Source organism: Pleurodeles waltl, chromosome 12 (genome assembly GCF_031143425.1).
Source record: "Pleurodeles waltl isolate 20211129_DDA chromosome 12, aPleWal1.hap1.20221129, whole genome shotgun sequence".
NCBI lineage: Eukaryota > Metazoa > Chordata > Amphibia > Caudata > Salamandridae > Pleurodeles > Pleurodeles waltl.
This window is the reverse complement of record NC_090451.1, coordinates 644,599,458-644,625,164: the sequence shown is the minus strand read 5'-3', so window position 1 is coordinate 644,625,164 and position 25,707 is coordinate 644,599,458. Positions and strand designations below refer to the sequence as shown.

Sequence of the window (25,707 nt, the reverse complement as noted above, 5' to 3'; positions counted from 1 at the left end):
CAAAAGATGACAATTTGTTCAAAATATGCGTAAAATAGTGCATTCCATATGTTTGTTCCGCTCGGTGTGGATAGCACTGTGCTAATCCTATGGTTAAAAATGTTGCTGTAATACTGGCAAAAGGCTTTGTCTCTGTCTAGTTGAGCAGAGCGCTTATAGCACTGTGCTAACCCTGTACCTCAAATTGTGCTACAAATTCATTTGAGGTAAACAGATTCAGAGTATTGCTAGTGTTGGAGGGTGCTCCATAAAAGGAGTTACTCTGAACCTAAACTTATTTCCTATAGTTCCTTGCTTTTTTCCTTGCATAAGTTAATAAAATGTTTGTCACTCTAAGCCTGCAAGTTTATGTATGATCTTGAGATATCTTAATACATTGAATGTTTTGCTTTTCTTTTGGGTTGGGGGTGGGGCACCGGGGGACCCTAACCCACCCTTTTTCAATTCCCACCTAACCGTACTTTACCATTTCTCAGTGCTAAACCCTAACACTTCCTTCACCTCCCCTAAACCCTGAAATTACAGTAACTACCCTTGTACACTACCTAGAAATACCCATACCACCTTTTACCACCACCAACCCCTCAATCCTAAAATAATATTTACTAACCCATAACCCTAAAATATGTATATATTACCCAGTGGCAGTTGCCCCATGGTAGTTAGGTTTGCTTATCCATAGACAAGGTGTTTTCTTTGGTTTGCTATTAACTTTTGAGCTGTTCAAATCTTCATCAAAGTTTAAAAAAAAAAAAAGAAGCTAATTCACTTCGTCTTTTTCCTGGAAAGTTTTGGTGTGATCCGTCAAGTGGAGGCCGAGATCATATTTCCCCATGAGTTTTCCATAGACTTTTAGGCAGCGCTACAGAAAAAATCTCCTGAATGGAATTGCACCTAATTTGGCAGGGAGATAGATCTTACCCGCATGTTGTGCTTTTGGTGATTTGGTTTAAATTCGTGCAGTAAATCCTGAGAAATTAGGATTAAAAAATAATTGTATATCTGGACGATTGGGTCCAAAAAAACTTGAGGGTCCCCCAAACAAAATAAAAAAATAAAAAAAAAATATAAATAAAACATTCCAATTGGCCAGTGGAGCGTTTTCCCCCTTAAGCCGATTCACGTCTACGGGAGCGAATGTTTTCAGCATGAGAAAAATGGAGTGTTCCAAATTGTTTTTCTTTGAAGAAGCTTTTTTCGAGACACAGGATCAAGTGACTCCTCCTCTCGATGATAGTGCGCATGGGCATCGACTCTTTTGTTAGATTGTTTTCTTTCTGCTGTCTGGTATGGACGTGTTCCCTCTCGCTCCGGTACTTTCAGTTCGGTACTATCTGAAGTTTTCTACCTTTTATCTTAAAGTCGGTATAGTTGTAGAGCGCAGTTTCTGACCACACTCGATCTGATTGTAACGTCTTGGTCAATTAAACGCCCTTTCGGGCCTACTGTGTCGCAGGCTCCTGGATCGGACTCCAGTCTGATTCTGTCCTCTGTGCCATCTCCACACCTCTGCCTTTCTCCAGACCACCAAGAAGAGACCTGCGAGGCGTGTCAGTCCTTTCCATAGAAGAAGACCGTACGAGATCAAAGAGCAAGGTGGTTGGAGATGGCTTCAGTCCACAGAGCAGACGCATGACGTCTTTGGTGAGGAACAGGCACAGACAGCAGTCTCCATTCGTGACTCTTACTGAGATTCACAGGAGGACAGCCAAGTACTCCCTGCGGCACAGTACGTGAGTACACCAGCCCCTTATCAACAAACACAAAAATCACAGAAGGCCTTGGGTGTTCCACTGCTTGCTAGCCATGGTTCGGCCCGAAAACATCAAATCGTCGACCGACCCTCGGGTTCGCCGCCACAAAAGGCAAAGACTCACTCCCAACAACAGACTGCCACGCCTGTTTCGGTGTTGAGTCGAAAGATGGAGGCTTCCACTTCGGAACCGAGTCTGCTTCATACATCATCGGAGCCGAAACATCCACACTCTTTTTCAGAGCCGAAACATTGAAGCCTATCTTCGGAGCTGAAAACACTTTCCCCTACTGCTCAGTCCACCTTTTCAGCCCGTATGGAGTATAGTGCCACCAAAATTTCGGAGCATTCATTAGGTGGCAGAAAACAGGCTTCATCTTTAGAAGGGAGGGAGATGAGACAGACATTAGACCCCTTCTTGAGGTCATGGAACAAAAACAGAGGAGGATTCAAATCCAGAAAGAGACTGGAAAGATTGCCTCTCCTCCTCCAATTACAAAGTGGAAATTAGCATTCCAGGAGAGTTTGGATGCTGGCCATTCACCGGCGAAAATATTTAAACGTAAAGAAAAGCCAAAGACTATTCAGCTTTCTCCACCACATTCCCCTTATCTTTACTCTTCTCCACTACCTCCAGCTTCACCCACATAATCTCCTGCTTCTTCACATGGGGACTATATGGGTGATAGTATTTATAATATGGATCCATGGGACATGTACCATCCAATGATCCTGATTTGTATCCTACAAGACCATCTCCACCTTAAAGATACCACAGCCTATAATCGGGTCATTTCCAGAGCAGCCGCTTATCAGTGTTCAGATGCACTTAGCCATTAGAAGAAGATTTTCTATTTAATACTCTTTCCTCAACATACAAACAATACCAGTGTTTGCCAATGCTACCTGGTATGCTGAAACGTGCAGATGAGATTTTTAAAGAACCAGTGAAACCAGGGTGTTAACTCCTAGAATAGATAAAAAATATAAAGCGGCACCAACTGATCCAGTTTTAATTTCAATGCAGTTACCACCAGATTCAACTGTAGTCAGTGCAACTAGAAAATTTGCAGATAGCCAGTCCACAGGGGATGCTCCTCCCTAAAGAAAGACGCAAATTCGATGCAGCAGGCAAAAGGGTGGCAACTCAGGCTGCAAATCAGTGGGGCTTTGCTAATTCCCAAGCCCTTTTAGCTAGGTACGACAGGGCACATTGGGATGAGATGCCGAAGTTCCTGCAATACCTCCGAAAGGAATTCCAGAAAAGGGCACAGCAGGTAGTAGAGGAGGGACAAGCCATTGCAAATAATCAGATCAGATCAGCACTGGATGCAGTTGATACCACAGCTAGAGGAATAAACACAAGCATCACAATTAAAAGACATGCTTGGTTGAGGTCCTCAGGCTTTAAGCCTGAAATAGAACAAGCGGTCCTTAATATGCCCTTTAATAAGCAGCAACTCTTTGGACCAGACACAACCATTGATAAATTAAAAAAGGACTCTGAGACAGCAAAGGCCATGGGAGCCCTTTATACAACACCTTCTCAGGGCTCATTTCGCAAACCTCAATTTAGAGGAGGTTTTAAACCACGAATTTCAGAGGTGTCTACTTCACAGCAAAAACAGGGACAGCAATATTATCCTAGGGGTTCTTTCAGGGGCTCTTATAGAGCACAGAATTTCAGATCCAGAGGTAAATCCCCTGCTGCAAGAGGTGCCTCCCCCTCATCAAAGCAGTGACCTCCCTTGCACTCCCAAGCAGCATACATCTCCTGTGGGAGGAAGACTGCAATATTTCCATCTTCACTGGCAGCACATTACAATGGATCAATGAGTGTTCTCAATTATCCGCAATGCTTATTGCCCAGATTTCATCTCCACTCCACCAAACTTCCCACTCCGTTCACACAGGCTTTCTCTTGAAAACATTGCCCTGTTTAAACAAGAGGTAGAATCTCTTCTACTCAAGGATTCAATAGAAATGGTTCCCATCAGTCAGCAAGGCACAGGAGTATATTCTCTATACTTCCTCATACCAAAAAAGGATGGCACTCTCAGATCAATTCTCTATCTCAGACCTCTTAATCAATATATCCTGTCAGAGCATTTCCTCATGGTCACTTTACAGTATGCCATTCCTTTATTACAAAAACAAGATTACAGGACAGCATTAGACATAAGAGATGCTTACTTCTGGATTCCTATACATCCAGCACACAGCAAGTATTTAAGGTTTGTGATGGCAGGCAAGCACTATCAATTCAAGGTACTACCCTTTGGAGTAACAACAGCGCCACGGGTATTCATAAAATGTCTAGCAGTAGTTGCAGCATACCTCAGAAGACAGCACATACATGTCTTCCCTTATCTAGACAACTGGTTAATAAAAGCAGGCACAATTCGAAACTGTCAGCTATACACACAATACGCATTAGATACCCTACACAAATTAGGGTTCACAATAAATTACCAGAAATCTGACCTGCAGCCAGCGCTAATTCAGCCTTATCTGAGGGCAATTCTGAACACTCTGTCAGCATTAGTGTAGGAAGTTGGCTCTGTATACACTATTTCAAAGTAAGGAATAGTATGCACAGAGTCCAAGGGTTCCCCTTAGAGGTAAGATAGTGGCAAAAAGAGATAATACTAATGCTCTGTTTTGTGGTAGTGTGGTCGTGCAGTAGGCTTATCAAAGGAGTAGTGTCAAGCATTTGTTGTACACACACAGGGAATAAATGAGGAACACACACTCTGAGACCATTCCAGGCCAATAGGTTTTTGTATAGAAAAATATATTTTCTTAGTTTATTTTAAGAACCACGGGTTCAAGATTTACATGTAATACTTCAAATGAAAGGTATTGCAGGTAGGTACTTTAGGAACTTTGAATTAGCAAAATAGCATATACACTTTTCACATAAATCACATATAGCTATTTTTAAATTAGCCACCACCTGGGCAAGGGAGAGGGCCTCCTGGGGGTCACTCCTGCACTGGAGTTCGGATCCTTCAGGTCCTGGGGGCTGCGGGTGCAGGGTCTTTTCCAGCCGTCGGGATTTTAGAGTCAGGCAGTCGCGGTCAGGGGGAGCCTCGGGATTCCCTCTGCAGTCGTCGCTGTGGGGGCTCAGGGGGGACAACTTTGGTTACTCACGGTCTCTGAGTCGCCGTAGGGTCCTCCCTGAGGTGTTGGTTCTCCACCAGTCGAGTCGGGGTCGCCGGGTGCAGTGTTGCAAGTCTCACGCTTCTTGCGGGGATTTGCAGGGGTCTTTAAATCTGCTCCTCTGTAACAAAGTTGCAGTCTTTTTGGAGCAGTGCCTCTGTCCTCGGGAGTTTCTTGTCTTTCTTGAAGCAGGGCAGTCCTCTGAGAATTCAGAGGTCGCTGGTCCTTTGGAAAGCGTCGCTGGAGGAGGTTTCTTTAGAAGGCAGGAGACAGGCCGGTAGGTCTGGGGCCAAAGCAGTTGGTGTCTTCTTTTCTTCTTCTGCAGGGGTCTTTCAGCTCAGCAGTCCTCTTCTTGTAGTTGCAGGAATCTAAATTCTTAGGTTCTGGGGAGCCCTTAAATACTAAATTTAAGGGCGTGTTTAGGTCTGGGGGGTTAGTAGCCTATGGCTACTAGCCCTGAGGGTGGGTACACCCTCTTTGTGCCTCCTCCCAAGGGGAGGGGGTCACATCCCTATTCCTATTGGGGGAATCCTCCTTCTACAAGATGGAGGATTTCTAAAAGTGCACATCCCTCCATCTAGTGTTGGGCTCGGAGTGTTACAAGTTGTTTTTCTTCGAAGAAGTCTTTTCGAGTCACGAGATCGAGGGACTCCTCCCCTTTCGGCTCCATTGCGCATGGGCGTCGACTCCATCTTAGATTGTTTTCTTTCCACCATCGGGTTCGGACGTGTTCCTCTTCGCTCCGTGTTTCGGTTTGGAAAGTTAGTTAAATCTCGGAAAATTGGACGGTATTGTTTGCGTTCGGTATCGGGTTAGTTAACGCAGATCGACACCGAATTTTGAAGAGCTCCGGTGGCCATTCAGGGTTTCGATTCCCCGGCGGGGTCTGGTCGGCCCGACCACGTGCGTCTTCAAGGCTAATGGAACGGACCCCATTCCGCTTCGGCCCCGAATGCCACAACAAGTATCCTTACACAGATCAACATCTGGTCTGTAATTTGTGTTTGTCCTCCGAACACAAAGAGGATACCTGCGAGGCCTGTCTGGCGTTTCGATCGAAGAAAACGCTAAGAGACCGGAGAGCAAGAAGACTCCAAATGGCGTCGGCACCGTCAGGACACCAAGACTTGGAGGAAGAAGAAACCTTCTCCATCGCGGATTCGGACTCGAACGAGGTCGAAACCGAACAGACGCCGAAAACCGTGAGTAAGACGCCCCTGCCCAAGACTCACTGAAAATTCACTAAAGCCCAGGGGATGCCACAGCCAACAGGCCATGGCTTAACCTGAAAATTACGTGACCGGCCATCGGCACCGAAAAAGGGCACACATGTGTCGAAGTCATCAGACTCCTGTCGAGATACCGGCACAGAACAGACTCGACACCGGGTCAGAGCAATCTCGACATCGAGAGAGCGGCACCGAAACGAGTTGGCACCGAGATATCTGAACACTGAAAGGCAAAAAAGTGTCTTCGGAGCTGAAAAAAAACGGTCAAAAAGGTTTCGATACCGAAACATCCGGCCTCGGAGCCGAAACCAAGTTCCTACACCGAGGAACAGGGCCTGTCCTCACAGATGCAAGGACACAGATTCGGACAGGAGCTAGAGGCAGGGGAGCCAGATTACACTCAAAGAAGGCTCAACATTCAGAAGGACACAGAAAAAATCAGTACTCTCCCTCCAATCCGAATTAAAACTGGAGGTCCAAGCGTAGTTGCAAAAAGATGCAATAGAACTAGTACCAAATCATCAGAAAGGAACCGGGGTTTACTCTCTGTACTTTCTCATACCCAAAAAAGACAAAACTCTGAAGACCCATTTTAGATCTCAGAACACTAAACCTTTACATCAAATCAGATCACTTTCACATGGTAACACTTCAGGACGTAATCCCCTTGCTCAAACAACAAGACTACATGACAACATTAGTCCTCAAGGATGCGTATTTCCATATACCTATACATCCTACACACAGAAGATACTTAAGGTTTGTAATCCAAGGGGTACATTACCAGTTCAAAGTGTTGCCATTTGGAATAACAACAGCACCAAGAGTCTTTACAAAATGCCTTGCCGTAGTGGCAGCCCATTTCAGAAGACAGCAAATACATGTGTTCCCGTATCTAGACAACTGGTTAATCAAAACCATTACGCAAGAACGGTGCTCACAACACACAAAATACGTTATAGAAACCTTTCAAAAGTTAGGGTTCTCACTCAACTACCAAAAATCACACCTACAGCCGTGTCAAATACAACAGTATCTGGGAGCAACAATCAACACAAAGGGGATTGCCACTCCAAGTCCACAAATGGTACAGGCATTCCAAAACTTAATACAGACCATGCACCCAAACCAAAGGTTTCAGGTAAAATTTGTAATGAAACTGCTAGGCATGATGTCCTCATGCATAGCCATTGTCCCAAACGCAAGATTACACATGCGGCCTTTACAACAGAGCCTAGCATCACAATGGTCACAAGCACAGGGTCAACTTCAAGATCTAGTGTTGATAGACCGCCAAACATACACCTTGCTTCAATGGTGGAATACTATAAATTTAAACCAAGGGCGGCCTTTCCAAGACCCAGTGCTTCAATACGTGATCACAACAGATGCCTCCATGGTAGGGTGGGGAGCACACCTTAACCAATACAGCATCCAGGGACAATGGGACACTCAACAGAGACAACTTCATATCACTTAGAACTACTAGCAGTTTCTAGCGTTGAAAGCATTTCAACCACTAATAACCCACAAACACATTCTTGTCAAAACAGACATGACAACAATGTATTATCTGAACAAACAAGGAGGGACACACTCAACACAATTGTGTCTCTTAGCTCAAAAGATATGGCATTGGGTGATTCACAACCACATTCGCCTAATAGCGCAGTTCATACCAGGAATCCAAAACCAATTAGCCGACAATCTCTCGGGATCACCAACAGATCCACGAATGGGAAATTCATCCCCAGATACTACTAACTTACTTCCAAAGGTGGGGAACACCGCAAATAGACCTATTTGCCACAAAAGAAAACGCAAAATGCCAAAACTTTGCATCCAGGTAGCCACAAGCTTAATCTCAAGGCAATGCGTTATGGATGAGTTGGTCAGGGATATTTGCATACGCTTTTCCCCCTCTCCCACTCCTTCCGTATCTAGTAAACAAATTGAGTCAAAACAAACTCAAACTAATATTGATAGCACCAACTTGGGCCCGACAACCTTAGTACACAACACTACTAGACCTACTAGTAGTACCTCATATCAAACTGCCAAACAGACCAGATCTGTTAATTCAACACAAACAACAGATCAGACACCCGAATCCAGCATCGCTCAATCTAGCAATTTGGCTCCTGAAATCTTAGAATTCTGACATCTAGACCTTACACAAGAATGCATGGAGGTCATAAAACAAGCTAGGAAACCAACCACAAGACATTGCTACGCAAATAAGTGGAAAAGATTTGTTTATTACTGCCATAATAATCACATTCAACCATTACACTCATCTGCAAAAAACATTGTAAGCTATCTACTACACTTACAAAAGTCTAAGTTCGCTTTTTCATCCATAAAAATACATCTGACCGCAATTTCGGCGTATTTGCAAATTACGCATTCAACTTCATTATTCAGAATCCCAGTTATAAAAGCATTTATGGAGGGTCTGAAAAGGATTATTCCACCAAGAACACCACCAGTTCCTTCGTGGAACCTCAACATCGTATTAACACGACTCGTGGGTCCACCATTTGAACCCATGCATTCATGTGAAATACAGTACTTAACATGGAAAGTAGCGTTTCTAATAGCTATCACATCTCTCAGAAGAGTAAGTGAGATACAAGCCTTTACTATACAAGAACCCTTTATACAAATACACAAACATAAAGTAGTTCTACGCATAAATCCTAAATTCTTACCTAAGGTCATATCACCGTTCCACTTAAATCAAACAGTGGAACTCCCAGTGTTCTTTCCAGAACCAGACTCTGTAGCTGAAAGAGCATTACTTACATTAGACATCAAAAGGGCACTAATGTACTACATTGATAGAACCAAACAAATTCACAAAACAATTGAGGCACGTGTCGAGGAAAATCATTGGGATCAGGCTTTGCAGCTAATTGTACATTTATTTTGCAAACGCTAAATCGCTAAAAGATGTCGAACCTCTCTAGTAATGGCCACTGGGGAAACTCCACTTTTTCCGTCTAACTCATCAACGCCCAAGAGTCTCTGTATGTTTCACTTTTCTTAAATAGTTGGATAATTAACTGAGTTAGGGTTTGCAAGTTAAGTCAGGCCATAGAAAATAATGTTATATGAATGGACCTGGTGGCCATTTATGTGAACGTGATTACTGGGATAATTACTCCTCTATTTTCTAGAGAAGAATCTTGTCTAGGTGTATCAGTCTACCAGAAATAATGCCAAAGAGGCTGATGTTCCAATGAATTAACTTTGTCTCCTATGCCCTGATAAACTTTCTAGGTAGCGACTCCATGAATTGTTGTGGTTTAATTCCTACCCTTCTTCAATTTGCTCTGTTATTTTCCTGCTTTTTTGTTTAGCTTTTCTACTACTTTGATGTCTTTCCTTTCTTATATACTTCTCTCTGTACATTTGACAGGTTCACCTTCAGTGTTATATTGGGTGAAAAGACCTTTCCAGCAGTTACAGCTAATAGCAAAAAACTAGCAAAACAGCGTGCGGCTGAAGTTGCTGTAAAGAAACTCTCTGAAGAGGGCAAATTAATAGTTTCAGAAAAGGTATGTCCCATGTCTTTTTTCCTGTGCTGCTATTAGAAGTCATATGATATTCACTGTGTTTTGATGTTTTTTTTTTTTTTTTTTTTTTTTTTTGGTCAGTCTCCTTATTCTCATTGATATCTTACAATTCTTGGCCTGGTTTTCCCACAAGTATACAACAATGCCCACCAACTATTATATGTTAGTAATCTTCTACAATGGCTCTTGAAGCCAGTGGTGGCCTGAACACTAATAGCTTACACTGTAACATGCACATGATGGTGGTGACATAATACTTGTTCACTGTGTCTTTAGATGACGGAGCCAAAGCCGCAGTCGGAGAACAACAGTTCAACAGAGGTAGCATCTGATGTGCCCACACTTACCCCTGAAGAGCTTAATGCTGCTAAGTCAGCTCATGTTGGTGATCTGATCAAATACCTTAATGCGAATCCTATCAGTGGACTGCTTGAGTATTCCCGCGCCAATGGTTTTGCTGCTGAATTCAAACTAGTGGACCAGTCGGGACCACCCCATGATCCAAAGTAAGTCCTAATTGCAAGCAGCGTTATGTAATGTTCTGCAGTGCCACAGGATGGCTGTATGAGGAGGCGGCTGGATTCACATTGACTTGTGCATTTTGAAATGCTATTGTTGTCAGTAGCCTCAAATGGCTTCAGTTCTGATTTTTGTCTAAGTCTAAATCCAAAATCTTTGTTTTTATCATTGTATGCATGTTTTATATGCCTTTCAGACCACATAAACTTAAACAAAGCATTGCCCCTTCTCCTAGCAATAGAGCTGTCCAAAAAAACTAAATCTAAAGGCTGTAAAGTTTTATCGATCCATTTTAAGTAATTTCATTGCAAGAAAGTGATCCCTAGCCACTTGTCAATTTTGTGTTCTAATATCTGTGACCATAACCCGGTAACCATTTGTGTTTCTTTCTCTTTATTGAACCACCTGTCCCTGCCTGCCCTGCAGATTTAAATTGTAGCAAAAACTACGGGATATGCATGAAGTGGAAAAATATGAATCTGGATAAGTTCTTTGCCGATCTTGTAAATGATAGGAGAGAGGATTTGTTGAGAATAAGCCCTCCAACCCTTCTGACTCAGGTTTCCCTAATATGCCTCTTATCAGTGTTATACCTCCCTCCCCAATGACACACACCCCACCCCCCTGACTCTTTTGAGCCTGGTAATAATTCCTTTTCGTCTAGCATTGAGGTGAATAACTTAACCTGTGTGTAAAGAAATGGCTCCCTGTTGCAGTTACCCCCCACTTTTTGCCTGATACTGATGCTGACTTGACTGAGAAGTGTGCTGGGACCCTGCTAACCAGGCCCCAGCACCAGTGTTCTTTCACCTAAAATTTACCATTGTTTCCACAATTGGCACAACCCTGGCACCTAGGTAAGTCCCTTGTAACTGGTACCAAGGGCCCTGATGCCAGGGAAGGTCTCTAAGGGCTGCAGCATGTCTTATGCCACCCTAGGGACCCCTCACTCAGCACAGACACACTGCTTGCCAGCTTGTGTGTGCTGATGGGGAGAAAATGACTAAGTCGACATGGCACTCCCCTCAGGGTGCCATGCCAACCTCCCACTGCCTGTGGCATAGGTAAGTCACCCCTCTAGTAGGCCTTACAGCCCTAAGGCAGGGTGCACTATACCACAGGTGAGGGCATATGTGCATGAGCACTATGCCCCTACAGTGTCTAAGCAAAACCTTAGACATTGTAAGTGCAGGGTAGCCATAAGAGTATATGGGCTGGGAGTCTGTCAAAAACGAACTCCACAGCTCCATAATGGCTACACTGAATACTGGGAAGTTTAGTATCAAACTTCTCAGAATAATAAACCCACACTGATGCCAGTGTTGGATTTATAAAAAAATGCACACAGAGGGCATCTTAGAGATACCCCCTGTATTTTACCCAATTGTTCAGTGCAGGACTGACTGGTCTGTGCCAGCCTGCTGCTGAGAGACGAGTGTCTGACCTCATGCGGTGAGAGCCTTTGTGCTCTCTGAGGACAGAAACAAAGCCTGCTCTGGGTGGAGGTGCTTCACACCTCCCCCCTGCAGGAACTGTAACACCTAGCAGTGAGCTTCAAAGGCTCAAGCTTCGTGTTACAATGCCCCAGGGCACTCCAGCTAGTGGAGATGCCCGCCTCCTGGACCCAGCCCCCACTTTTGGCGGCAAGTCCAGGAGATAATATGAGAAAAACAAGGAGGAGTCACTGGCCAGTCAGGACAGCCCCTAAGGTGTCCTGAGCTGAGGTGACTCTGACTTTTAGAAATCCTCCATCTTGTAGAAGGAGGATTCCCCCAATAGGGATAGGAATGTGACCCCCTCCCCTTGGGAGGAGGCACAAAGAGGGTGTACTCACCCTCAGGGCTAGTAGCCATTGGCTACTAACCCCCCAGACCTAAACACGCCCTTAAATTTAGTATTTAAGGGCTCTCCCTGAACCTAGAAACTAGATTCCTGCAACAACAAGAAGAAGGACTGCCTAGCTGAAAACCCCTGCAGAGGAAGACCAGAAGACAACAACTGCCTTGGCTCCAGAAACTCACCGGCCTGTCTCCTGCCTTCCAAAGAACTCTGCTCCAGCGACGCCTTCCAAAGGGACCAGCGACCTCTGAATCCTCTGAGGACTGCCCTGCTTCGACGACGACAAGAAACTCCCGAGGACAGCGGACCTGCTCCAAAAAGACTGCAACTTTATCCAAAGGAGCAGCTTTAAAGAACCCTGCAATCTCCCCGCAAGAAGCGTGAGACTTGCAACACTGCACCCGGCGACCCCGACTCGGCTGGTGGAGAACCAACACCTCAGGGAGGACCCCCGGACTACTCTACAACTGTGAGTACCAAAACCTGTCCCCCCTGAGCCCCCACAGCGCCGCCTGCAGAGGGAATCCCGAGGCTTCCCCTGACCGCGACTCTCTGAAACCTAAGTCCCGACGCCTGGAAAAGACCCTGCACCCGCAGCCCCCAGGACCTGAAGGACCGGACTTTCACTGCAGAAGTGACCCCCAGGAGTCCCTCTCCCTTGCCCAAGTGGAGGTTTCCCCGAGGAAGCCCCCCCTTGCCTGCCTGCAGCGCTGAAGAGATCCCTTGATCTCTCATTGACTTCCATTGCGAACCCGACGCTTGTTCTAACACTGCACCCGGCCGCCCCCGCGCCGCTGAGGGTGAAATTTCTGTGTGGGCTTGTGTCCCCCCCCCGGTGCCCTACAAAACCCCCCTGGTCTGCCCTCCGAAGACGCGGGTACTTACCTGCTGGCAGACTGGAACCGGGGCACCCCCTTCTCTCCATTGAAGCCTATGCGTTTTGGGCACCACTTTGAACTCTGCACCTGACCGGCCCTGAGCTGCTGGTGTGGTAACTTTGGGGTTGCTCTGAACCCCCAACGGTGGGCTACCTTGGACCAAGAACTGAACCCTGTAAGTGTCTTACTTACCTGGTAAAACTAACAAAAACTTACCTCCCCCAGGAACTGAAAATTGCACTGTCCACTTTTAAAATAGCTATTTGTGAATAACTTGAAAAGTATACATGCAATTGAAATGATTCAAAGTTCCTAATGTACTTACCTGCAATACCTTTCAAACAAGATATTACATGTTAAATTTGAACCTGTGGTTCTTAAAATAAACTAAGAAAATATATGTTCGATGGCATCTGTCGCTGTAGATACGCATGTTCTGCAATAGCTCGCCATCTGGTGTTGGGCCGGAGTGTTACAAGTTGTTTTTCTTCGAAGAAGTCTTTCGAGTCACGGGACCGAGTGACTCCTCCTTTTGTCTCCATTGCGCATGGGCGTCGACTCCATCTTCGATTGTTTTTTTTCCGCCATCGGGTTCGGACGTGTTCCTGTCGCTCCGAGTTTCGGAACAGAAAAAATAGTTAATTTCGGAAGATTTTCGTCGGTATTGTTGCGCTCGGGATCGGCGTACTTACATTCAACACCGCATCGAAGATCGAAGAGCTCCGGTGCCCTTCGGGGTAGTTTTTCGATCCTCCGTCGGGGCCTGGTCGGCCCGACCGCGTGCTGAGGAACGCCGATGGAACGGACCCCTTTCCGTTTCTGCCCCAAATGCCACAATAAATACCCCTACACAGACCAACACTTGGTCTGCAACCTGTGCCTGTCACCTGAGCACAGCGAAGACACCTGCGAGGCCTGTCGTGCGTTCCGGTCCCGAAAAACACTCCGAGACCGTCGAGCCAGAAGACTTCAAATGGCGTCCGCACCGACAGCCCGACGGGAGTTCGAGGAACAGGAAGAGGAAGGTACCTTCTCGATCCAAGACTCAGACTCCGAAGGATTCGACGATACACAAACCGTGAGTAAGACGTCGAAAACCACACAAAGAAACATTTACAAGGCCCAAGGGACGCCACTGCCACCAGGCCATGGCTCAACCCATAAAATCGGTGACCGACCGTCGGCACCGAAAAAGGCCCAAACGGTGCCGAGATCGTCCGACTCCGGTCGAGACACCGGCACGCAGCCTTCTCGGGACCGAGAAAGTGCTGGAGACAAGCCTCGACACCGAGATGCCGGTGTGGACACGGCTCGACGCCGAGACAGCGGCACCGAAACAGATCGACGCCGAGAGGTTTCGGCCCCGAAAAGAAAAAGTCACCTCGGAGCCGAAAAAACACGCAGACAAAGTTTCCACGCCGAAACAAACTGCAAGCGACCCAGCTTCAGGCTCTTATACAGAAGAGCACTCGCTAACCTCCCAAATGCAGAAGCATAGGTTTGAGGAAGAGCTACAAGCAACTGATGCGGACCATACGCAAAAGCGTATCTTCATTCAGCAGGGGACAGGAAAAATAAGCACCCTTCCCCCCATTAGGAGAAAGAGAAGGTTGGAGTTCCAGACGGAACAAGCACCACAACCAAAAGTGGTGAAAAGAGTTACACCACCACCCTCTCCTCCGCCCGTGATTAACGTTTCACCAGCACAAACGCCATCACACTCCCCAGCTCACACCACCATGAGCCAGGGTGACCAAGACCAGGACGCATGGGACCTATACGACGCCCCAGTGTCAGATAACAGCCCAGAGGCATACCCTACAAAACCATCTCCACCAGAAGACAGCACCGCGTACTCTCAGGTGGTGGCTAGAGCAGCACAATTTCACAACGTAAGCCTCCACTCAGAACAGGTCGAGGATGATTTCTTGTTCAACACACTCTCCTCCACCCACAGCTCCTACCAAAGCCTGCCTATGCTCCCTGGTATGCTCCGGCACGCAAAAGACATATTTAAGGACCCGGTCAAAAGTAGGGCAATCACACCAAGGGTGGAAAAAAAGTATAAGCCGCCTCCTACGGACCCGGCTTTCATCACAACACAGCTGCCACCAGACTCTGTTGTTGTAGGAGCAGCTAGGAAAAGGGCCAACTCTCACACATCTGGAGATGCACCACCCCCAGATAAAGAAAGCCGCAAGTTTGATGCAGCTGGTAAACGAGTCGCAGCACAAGCTGCAAACCAGTGGCGCATCGCGAACTCCCAGGCACTACTTGCGCGCTATGACAGAGCCCACTGGGACGAGATGCAACATCTCATTGAACATCTGCCCAAAGACTTCCAAAATAGGGCAAAACAAGTGGTTGAGGAGGGACAGGCCATCTCCAACAACCAGATCCGCTCCTCCATGGACGCTGCAGATACAGCTGCACGGACAATTAATACATCTGTAACTATCAGAAGGCATGCATGGCTCCGAACGTCTGGATTTAAACCAGAGATTCAACAAGCAGTTCTCAATATGCCTTTTAATGAAAAAGAACTGTTCGGTCCAGAAGTGGACACAGCGATTGAGAAACTCAAAAAAGATACGGACACTGCCAAAGCCATGGGCGCACTCTACTCCCCGCAGAGCAGAGGGAATTACAGCTCATTCCGTAAAACGCCCTTTCGAGGGGGGTTTCGGGGTCAAAGCACACAAGCCAGCACCTCACAAGCCACACCGTCCAGTTACCAAGGACAGTATAGAGGAGGTTTTCGGGGACAATATAGAGGAGGGCAATTCCCTAGAAATAGAGGAAGATTCCAAAGCCCCAAAACCCCTACTACTAAACAGTGACTCACATGTCACTCACCCCCTCCACACAACACCAGTGGGGGGACGAATAGGTCATTATTACACAGCATGGGAAAAAATCACTACAGACACTTGGGTTCTAGCAATTATCCAACATGGTTACTGCATAGAATTTCTACAGTTCCCTCCAAACATACCACCAAAAGCACAAAATTTAACAACACATGTAGGAAGTTGGCTCTGTATGTGCTATTTCAAAGTAAGGAATAGCATGCACAGAGTCCAAGGGTTCCCCTTAGAGGTAAAATAGTGGTAAAAAGAGATAATACTAATGCTCTATTTTGTGGTAGTGTGGTCGAGCAGTAGGCTTATCCAAGGAGTAGTGTTAAGCATTTGTTGTACATACACATAGACAATAAATGAGGTACACACACTCAGAGACAAATCCAGCCAATAGGTTTTTATATAGAAAAATATCTTTTCTTAGTTTATTTTAAGAACCACAGGTTCAAATTCTACATGTAATATCTCATTCGAAAGGTATTGCAGGTAAGTACTTTAGGAACTTCAAATCATCAAGATTGCATGTATACTTTTCAAGTTATTCACAAATAGCTGTTTTAAAAGTGGACACTTAGTGCAATTTTCACAGTTCCTGGGGGAGGTAAGTTTTTGTTAGTTTTACCAGGTAAGTAAGACACTTACAGGGTTCAGTTCTTGGTCCAAGGTAGCCCACCGTTGGGGGTTCAGAGCAACCCCAAAGTCACCACACCAGCAGCTCAGGGCCGGTCAGGTGCAGAGTTCAAAGTGGTGCCCAAAACACATAGGCTAGAATGGAGAGAAGGGGGTGCCCCGGTTCCGGTCTGCTTGCAGGTGAGTACCCGCGTCTTCGGAGGGCAGACCAGGGGGGTTTTGTAGGGCACCGGGGGGGACACAAGTCCACACAGAAATTTCACCCTCAGCAGCGCGGGGGCGGCCGGGTGCAGTGTAGAAACAAGCGTCGGGTTTGTAATGGAAGTCAATGGGAGATCTGGGGATCTCTTCAGCGCTGCAGGCAGGCAAGGGGGGGGTTCCTCGGGGAAACCTCCACTTGGGCAAGGGAGAGGGACTCCTGGGGGTCACTCCTCCAGTGAAAGTCCGGTCCTTCAGGTCCTGGGGGCTGCGGGTGCAGGGTCTCTCCCAGGTGTCGGGACTTAGGATTCAAAGAGTCGCGGTCAGGGGAAGCCTCGGGATTCCCTCTGCAGGCGGCGCTGTGGGGGCTCAGGGGGGACAGGTTTTTGTACTCACAGTCTTAGAGTAGTCCTGGGGTCCCTCCTGAGGTGTTGGATCGCCACCAGCCGAGTCGGGGTCGCCGGGTGCAGTGTTGCAAGTCTCACGCCTTTTGCGGGGAGCTTGCAAGGTTCTTTAAAGCTGCTGGAAACAAAGTTGCAGCTTTTCTTTGGAGCAGGTCCGCTGTCCTCGGGAGTTTCTTGTCTTTTCGAAGCAGGGGCAGTCCTCAGAGGATGTCGAGGTCGCTGGCCCCTTTGGAAGGCGTCGCTGGAGCAGGATCTTTGGAAGGCAGGAGACAGGCCGGTGAGTTTCTGGAGCCAAGGCAGTTGTCGTCTTCTGGTCTTCCTCTGCAGGGGTTTTTCAGCTAGGCAGTCCTTCTTCTTGTAGTTGCAGGAATCTAATTTTCTAGGGTTCAGGGTAGCCCTTAAATACTAAATTTAAGGGCGTGTTTAGGTCTGGGGGGTTAGTAGCCAATGGCTACTAGCCCTGAGGGTGGGTACACCCTCTTTGTGCCTCCTCCCAAGGGGAGGGGGTCACAATCCTAACCCTATTGGGGGAATCCTCCATCTGCAAGATGGAGGATTTCTAAAAGTCAGAGTCACCTCAGCTCAGGACACCTTAGGGGCTGTCCTGACTGGCCAGTGACTCCTCCTTGTTGCTTTCTTTGTTCCCTCCAGCCTTGCCGCCAAAAGTGGGGGCCGTGGCCGGAGGGGGCGGGCAACTCCACTAAGCTGGAGTGCCCTGCTGGGCTGTGACAAAGGGGTGAGCCTTTGAGGCTCACCGCCAGGTGTTACAGCTCCTGCCTGGGGGAGGTGTTAGCATCTCCACCCAGTGCAGGCTTTGTTACTGGCCTCAGAGTGACAAAGGCACTCTCCCCATGGGGCCAGCAACATGTCTCTGGTGTGGCAGGCTGCTGGAACTAGTCAGCCTACACAGACAGTCGGTTAAGTTTCAGGGGGCACCTCTAAGGTGCCCTCTGTGGTGTATTTTACAATAAAATGCACACTGGCATCAGTGTGCATTTATTGTGCTGAGAAGTTTGATACCAAACTTCCCAGTTTTCAGTGTAGCCATTATGGTGCTGTGGAGTTCGTGTTTGACAGACTCCCAGACCATATACTCTTATGGCTACCCTGCACTTACAATGTCTAAGGTTTTGTTTAGACACTGTAGGGGTACCATGCTCATGCACTGGTACCCTCACCTATGGTATAGTGCACCCTGCCTTAGGGCTGTAAGGCCTGCTAGAGGGGTGGCTTACCTATACTGCATAGGCAGTGAGAGGCTGGCATGGCACCCTGAGGGGAGTGCCATGTCGACTTACTCGTTTTGTCTTCACTAGCACACACAAGCTGGCAAGCAGTGTGTCTGTGCTGAGTGAGAGGTCTCCAGGGTGGCATAAGACATGCTGCAGCCCTTAGAGACCTTCCTGGGCATCAGGGCCCTTGGTACTAGAAGTACCAGTTACAAGGGACTTATCTGGATGCCAGGGTCTGCCAATTGTGGATACAAAAGTACAGGTTAGGGAAAGAACACTGGTGCTGGGGCTTGGTTAGCAGGCCTCAGCACACTTTCAATTGTAAACATAGCATCAGCAAAGGCAAAAAGTCAGGGGGCAACCATGCCAAGGAGGCATTTCCTTACACAACCCCCCCCCAAACGAAAGAGGATGAGACTAACCTTTCCCAAGAGAGTCTTCATTTTCTAAGTGGAAGAACCTGGAAAGGCCATCTGCATTGGCATGGGCAGTCCCAGGTCTGTGTTCCACTATAAAGTCCATTCCCTGTAGGGAGATGGACCACCTCAACAGTTTAGGATTTTCACCTTTCATTTGCATCAGCCATTTGAGAGGTCTGTGGTCAGTTTGAACTAGGAAGTGAGTCCCAAAGAGGTATGGTCTCAGCTTCTTCAGGGACCAAACCACAGCAAAGGCCTCCCTCTCAATGGCACTCCAACGCTGCTCCCTGGGGAGTAACCTCCTGCTAATGAAAGCAACAGGCTGGTCAAGGCCATCATCATTTGTTTGGGACAAAACTGCCCCTATCCCATGTTCAGAGGCATCAGTCTGCACAATGAACTGCTTAGAATAATCTGGAGCTTTGAGAACTGGTGCTGAGCACATTGCCTGTTTCAGGGTGTCAAAGGCCTGTTGGCATTCCACAGTCCAGTTTACTTTCTTGGGCATTTTCTTGGAGGTGAGTTCAGTGAGGGCTGTCACAATGGATCCATATCCCTTCACAAACCTCCTGTAATACCCAGTCAAGCCAAGGAATGCCCTGACTTGAGTCTGGGTTTTTGGAGCTACCCAGTCCAGAATAGTCTGGATCTTGGGTTGGAGTGGCTGAACTTGGCCTCCACCTACAAGGTGTCCCAAGTAAACCACAGTTCCCTGCCCTATCTGGCATTTGGATGCCTTGATAGAGAGGCCTGCAGATTGCAGAGCCTTCAAAACCTTCCTCAGGTGGACCAGGTGATCCTGCCAGGTGGAGCTAAAGACAGCAATATCATCAAGATAAGCTGTGCTAAAGGACTCCAAGCCAGCAAGGACTTGATTCACCAACCTTTGGAAGGTGGCAGGGGCATTCTTTAAACCAAAGGGCATAACAGTAAACTGATAATGCCCATCAGGTGTGGAGAATGCTGTCTTTTCTTTTGCTCCAGGTGCCATTTTTATTTGCCAGTACCCTGCTGTCAAGTCAAAGGTACTTAGAAATTTGGCAGCACCTAATTTATCAATGAGCTCATCAGCTCTTGGAATTGGATGGGCATCTGTCTTGGTGACAGAATTGAGCCCTCTGTAGTCCACGCAAAACCTCATCTCTTTCTTTCCATCTTTGGTGTGAGGTTTGGGGACTAAGACCACTGGGCTAGCCCAGGGGCTGTCAGAGCGCTCAATTACTCCCAATTCCAGCATCTTGTGGACTTCCACCTTGATGCTTTCCTTAACATGGTCAGACTGTCTGAAGATTTTGTTCTTGACAGGCATGCTGTCTCCTGTGTCCACATCATGGGTACACAGGTGGGTCTGACCAGGGGTTAGGGAGAAAAGCTCAGGAAACTGTTGTAGGACTCTCCTACAATCAGCCTGCTGTTGGCCAGAGAGGGTGTCTGAGTAGATCACTCCATCCACTGTGCCATCTTTTGGGTCTGATGACAGAAGATCAGGGAGAGGTTCACTCTCTGCCTCCTGATCCTCATCTGTTACCATTAACAGATTCACATCAGCCCTGTCATGGAAGAGCTTAAGGCGGTTCACATGGATCACCCTCTTGGGGCTCCTGCTTGTGCCCAGGTCCACCAGGTAGGTGACCTGACTCTTCCTCTCTAGCACTGGGTAAGGGCCACTCCATTTGTCCTGGAGTGCCCTGGGAGCCACAGGCTCCAGAACCCAGACTTTCTGCCCTGGTTGGAACTCAACCAGTGCAGCCTTTTGGTCATACCAAAACTTCTGGAGTTGTTGGCTGGCCTCAAGGTTTTTGGTTGCCTTTTCCATGTACTCTGCCATTCTAGAGCGAAGGCCAAGTACATAGTCCACTATGTCCTGTTTAGGCTCATGGAGAGGTCTCTCCCAGCCTTCTTTAACAAGGGCAAGTGGTCCCCTTACAGGATGACCAAACAGAAGTTCAAAGGGTGAGAACCCTACTCCCTTCTGTGGTACCTCCCTGTAAGCGAAAAGCAGACATGGCAGGAGGACATCCCATCTCCTTTTGAGTTTTTCTGGGAGCCCCATGATCATGCCCTTTAATGTCTTGTTGAATCTCTCAACTAAGCCATTAGTTTGTGGATGGTAAGGGGTAGTGAATTTATAAGTCACTCCACACTCATTCCACATGTGCTTTAGGTATGCTGACATGAAGTTGGTACCTCTGTCAGACACCACCTCCTTAGGGAAACCCACTCTGGTAAAGATACCAATGAGGGCCTTGGCTACTGCAGGGGCAGTAGTCGACCTAAGGGGAATAGCTTCAGGATATCTGGTAGCATGATCCACTACTACCAGGATATACATATTTCCTGAGGCTGTGGGAGGTTCCAGTGGACCAACTATGTCCACACCCACTCTTTCAAAGGGCACCCCCACCACTGGAAGTGGAATGAGGGGGGCCTTTGGATGCCCACCTGTCTTACCACTGGCTTGACAGGTGGGGCAGGAGAGGCAAAACTCCTTAACCATGCTGGACATATTGGGCCAGTAGAAGTGGTTGACTAACCTCTCCCACGTCTTGGTTTGTCCCAAATGTCCAGCAAGGGGAATGTCATGGGCCAATGTTAGGATGAACTCTCTGAACAGCTGAGGCACTACCACTCTCCTAGTGGCACCAGGTTTGGGGTCTCTGGCCTCAGTGTACAGGAGCCCATCTTCCCAATAGACCCTATGTGTTCCATTTTTCTTGCCTTTGGACTCTTCAGCAGCTTGCTGCCTAAGGCCTTCAAGAGAGGGACAGGTTTCTTGTCCCTTACACAGCTCTTCCCTTGAGGGTCCCCCTGGGCCTAAGAGCTCAACCTGATAAGGTTCAAGCTCCAAAGGCTCAGTTCCCTCAGAGGGCAGAACTTCTTCCTGAGAAGAGAGGTTCCCTTTCTTTTGCTGTGTTGCAGTTGGTTTCCCAACTGACTTTCCTGTTCTCTTGGTAGGCTGGGCCATTTTTCCAGACTCCAGCTCTACTTTTTCACCCTGTGCCTTGCATTGTGCTCTTGTTTTCACACACACCAGTTCAGGGATACCCAGCATTGCTGCATGGGTTTTTAGCTCTACCTCAGCCCATGCTGAGGACTCCAGGTCATTTCCAAGCAGACAGTCCACTGGGATATTTGAGGAGACCACCACCTGTTTCAGGCCATTGACCCCTCCCCATTCTAAAGTAACCATTGCCATGGGATGTACTTTTCTCTGATTGTCAGCGTTGGTGACTGTGTAAGTTTTTCCAGTCAGGTATTGGCCAGGGGAAACCAGTTTCTCTGTCACCATGGTGACACTGGCACCTGTATCCCTCAGGCCCTCTATTCTAGTCCCATTAATTAAGAGTTGCTGTCTGTATTTTTGCATGTTAGGCGGCCAGACAGCTAGTGTGGCTAAATCCACCCCACCCTCAGAAACTAGAGTAGCTTCAGTGTGGACCCTGATTTGCTCTGGGCACACTGTTGATCCCACTTGGAGACTAGCCATACCAGTGTTACCTGGATGGGAGTTTGGAGTGGAACCTTTCTTGGGACAGGCCTTGTCTCCAGTTTGGTGTCCATGCTGTTTACAGCTATGACACCAGGCCTTTTTGGGATCAAAGTTTTTACCCTTGTACCCATTGTTTTGTGAAGAGGCTCTGGGCCCACCCTCCTGTGCAGGTTTTTGGGGGCCTGTAGAAGACTCTTTACTATTTTTAGTTTTGGTTGTCTCATCACCCTTCTGCTGGGGAGTCTTTGTGACCCCTTTCTTTTGGTCACCCCCTGTTGAAGTCTTGGACACCCTAGTCTTGACCCAATGGTCCGCCTTCTTTCCCAATTCTTGGGGAGAAATTGGTCCTAGGTCTACCAGATGCTGATGCAGTTTATCATTGAAACAATTACTTAACAGGTGTTCTTTCACAAATAAATTGTACAGCCCATCATAATTACTTACCCCACTGCCTTGAATCCAACCATCTAGTGTTTTCACTGAGTAGTCAACAAAGTCAACCCAGGTCTGGCTCGAGGATTTTTGAGCCCCCCTGAACCTAATCCTGTACTCCTCAGTGGAGAATCCAAAGCCCTCAATCAGGGTACCCTTCATGAGGTCATAAGATTCTGCATCTTGTCCAGAGAGTGTGAGGAGTCTATCCCTACACTTTCCTGTGAACATTTCCCAAAGGAGAGCACCCCAGTGTGATCTGTTCACTTTTCTGGTTACACAAGCCCTCTCAAAAGCTGTGAACCATTTGGTGATGTCATCACCATCTTCATATTTAGTTACAATCCCTTTAGGGATTTTCAACATGTCAGGAGAATCTCTGACCCTATTTATGTTGCTGCCACCATTGATGGGTCCTAGGCCCATCTCTTGTCTTTCCCTCTCTATGGCTAGGATCTGTCTTTCCAAAGCCAATCTTTTGGCCATCCTGGCTAACTGGATGTCCTCTTCACTGGGGCTATCCTCAGTGATTTCAGAGGTGTTGGTCTCTCCTGTGAGGGAACCAGCATCTCTGACTATTATTTTAGGAGTCAGGGTTTGAGGGACCCTGTTCTCCCTAGATAGGACTGGTAGGGGGGAATTGTCCTCCAAGTCACTATCCTCTTCCTCTGAGTTGCCACCCTCAGAGGGGTTGGCCTTTTCAAACTCTGCCAAAAGCTCCTGGAGCTGTATTTTGGTAGGTTTGGGGCCCATTGTTATTTTCTTTATTTTACAGAGTGACCTTAGCTCCCTCATCTTAAGATGGAGGTAAGGTGTGGTGTCGAGTTCCACCACAGTCACATCTGTGCTAGACATTTTGCTTCTAAAAGTTGGAATACTTTTTAAGAATCTACAACTGGTTCTAGAATCTAATTCAAACTTTTAACAAACTTTTAAACTCTAAAAGACAATGCTAAACAGGGACTTAACACACAAGGCCCTAGCAGGACTTTTAAGAATTTAGAAAACTTTTCAAATTGCAAAAATCAATTTCTAATGACAATTTTGGAATTTGTCGTGTGATCAGGTATTGGCTGAGTAGTCCAGCAAATGCAAAGTCTTGTACCCCACCGCTGATCCACCAATGTAGGAAGTTGGCTCTGTATGTGCTATTTCAAAGTAAGGAATAGCATGCACAGAGTCCAAGGGTTCCCCTTAGAGGTAAAATAGTGGTAAAAAGAGATAATACTAATGCTCTATTTTGTGGTAGTGTGGTCGAGCAGTAGGCTTATCCAAGGAGTAGTGTTAAGCATTTGTTGTACATACACATAGACAATAAATGAGGTACACACACTCAGAGACAAATCCAGCCAATAGGTTTTTATATAGAAAAATATCTTTTCTTAGTTTATTTTAAGAACCACAGGTTCAAATTCTACATGTAATATCTCATTCGAAAGGTATTGCAGGTAAGTACTTTAGGAACTTCAAATCATCAAGATTGCATGTATACTTTTCAAGTTATTCACAAATAGCTGTTTTAAAAGTGGACACTTAGTGCAATTTTCACAGTTCCTGGGGGAGGTAAGTTTTTGTTAGTTTTACCAGGTAAGTAAGACACTTACAGGGTTCAGTTCTTGGTCCAAGGTAGCCCACCGTTGGGGGTTCAGAGCAACCCCAAAGTCACCACACCAGCAGCTCAGGGCCGGTCAGGTGCAGAGTTCAAAGTGGTGCCCAAAACACATAGGCTAGAATGGAGAGAAGGGGGTGCCCCGGTTCCGGTCTGCTTGCAGGTGAGTACCCGCGTCTTCGGAGGGCAGACCAGGGGGGTTTTGTAGGGCACCGGGGGGGACACAAGTCCACACAGAAATTTCACCCTCAGCAGCGCGGGGGCGGCCGGGTGCAGTGTAGAAACAAGCGTCGGGTTTGTAATGGAAGTCAATGGGAGATCTGGGGATCTCTTCAGCGCTGCAGGCAGGCAAGGGGGGGGTTCCTCGGGGAAACCTCCACTTGGGCAAGGGAGAGGGACTCCTGGGGGTCACTCCTCCAGTGAAAGTCCGGTCCTTCAGGTCCTGGGGGCTGCGGGTGCAGGGTCTCTCCCAGGTGTCGGGACTTAGGATTCAAAGAGTCGCGGTCAGGGGAAGCCTCGGGATTCCCTCTGCAGGCGGCGCTGTGGGGGCTCAGGGGGGACAGGTTTTTGTACTCACAGTCTTAGAGTAGTCCTGGGGTCCCTCCTGAGGTGTTGGATCGCCACCAGCCGAGTCGGGGTCGCCGGGTGCAGTGTTGCAAGTCTCACGCCTTTTGCGGGGAGCTTGCAAGGTTCTTTAAAGCTGCTGGAAACAAAGTTGCAGCTTTTCTTTGGAGCAGGTCCGCTGTCCTCGGGAGTTTCTTGTCTTTTCGAAGCAGGGGCAGTCCTCAGAGGATGTCGAGGTCGCTGGCCCCTTTGGAAGGCGTCGCTGGAGCAGGATCTTTGGAAGGCAGGAGACAGGCCGGTGAGTTTCTGGAGCCAAGGCAGTTGTCGTCTTCTGGTCTTCCTCTGCAGGGGTTTTTCAGCTAGGCAGTCCTTCTTCTTGTAGTTGCAGGAATCTAATTTTCTAGGGTTCAGGGTAGCCCTTAAATACTAAATTTAAGGGCGTGTTTAGGTCTGGGGGGTTAGTAGCCAATGGCTACTAGCCCTGAGGGTGGGTACACCCTCTTTGTGCCTCCTCCCAAGGGGAGGGGGTCACAATCCTAACCCTATTGGGGGAATCCTCCATCTGCAAGATGGAGGATTTCTAAAAGTCAGAGTCACCTCAGCTCAGGACACCTTAGGGGCTGTCCTGACTGGCCAGTGACTCCTCCTTGTTGCTTTCTTTGTTCCCTCCAGCCTTGCCGCCAAAAGTGGGGGCCGTGGCCGGAGGGGGCGGGCAACTCCACTAAGCTGGAGTGCCCTGCTGGGCTGTGACAAAGGGGTGAGCCTTTGAGGCTCACCGCCAGGTGTTACAGCTCCTGCCTGGGGGAGGTGTTAGCATCTCCACCCAGTGCAGGCTTTGTTACTGGCCTCAGAGTGACAAAGGCACTCTCCCCATGGGGCCAGCAACATGTCTCTGGTGTGGCAGGCTGCT

General features: G+C 47.6%; 1 protein-coding gene across 5 annotated transcripts in view; it reads left to right on the top strand.

Moving 5' to 3' along the window:
• The window catches only part of ADAR (adenosine deaminase RNA specific), a 240,196-nt gene that overhangs the window by 45,473 nt on the left and 169,016 nt on the right, over positions 1–25,707 (top strand). For all 5 annotated transcript variants that reach the window (XM_069218214.1, XM_069218212.1, XM_069218209.1 and 2 more), the window contains exons 5-6: positions 9,566–9,704; positions 9,999–10,228. In XM_069218214.1, the coding sequence (XP_069074315.1) occupies positions 9,566–9,704; positions 9,999–10,228 (369 nt within the window). The remainder of the gene's footprint in view (positions 1–9,565; positions 9,705–9,998; positions 10,229–25,707) is intronic.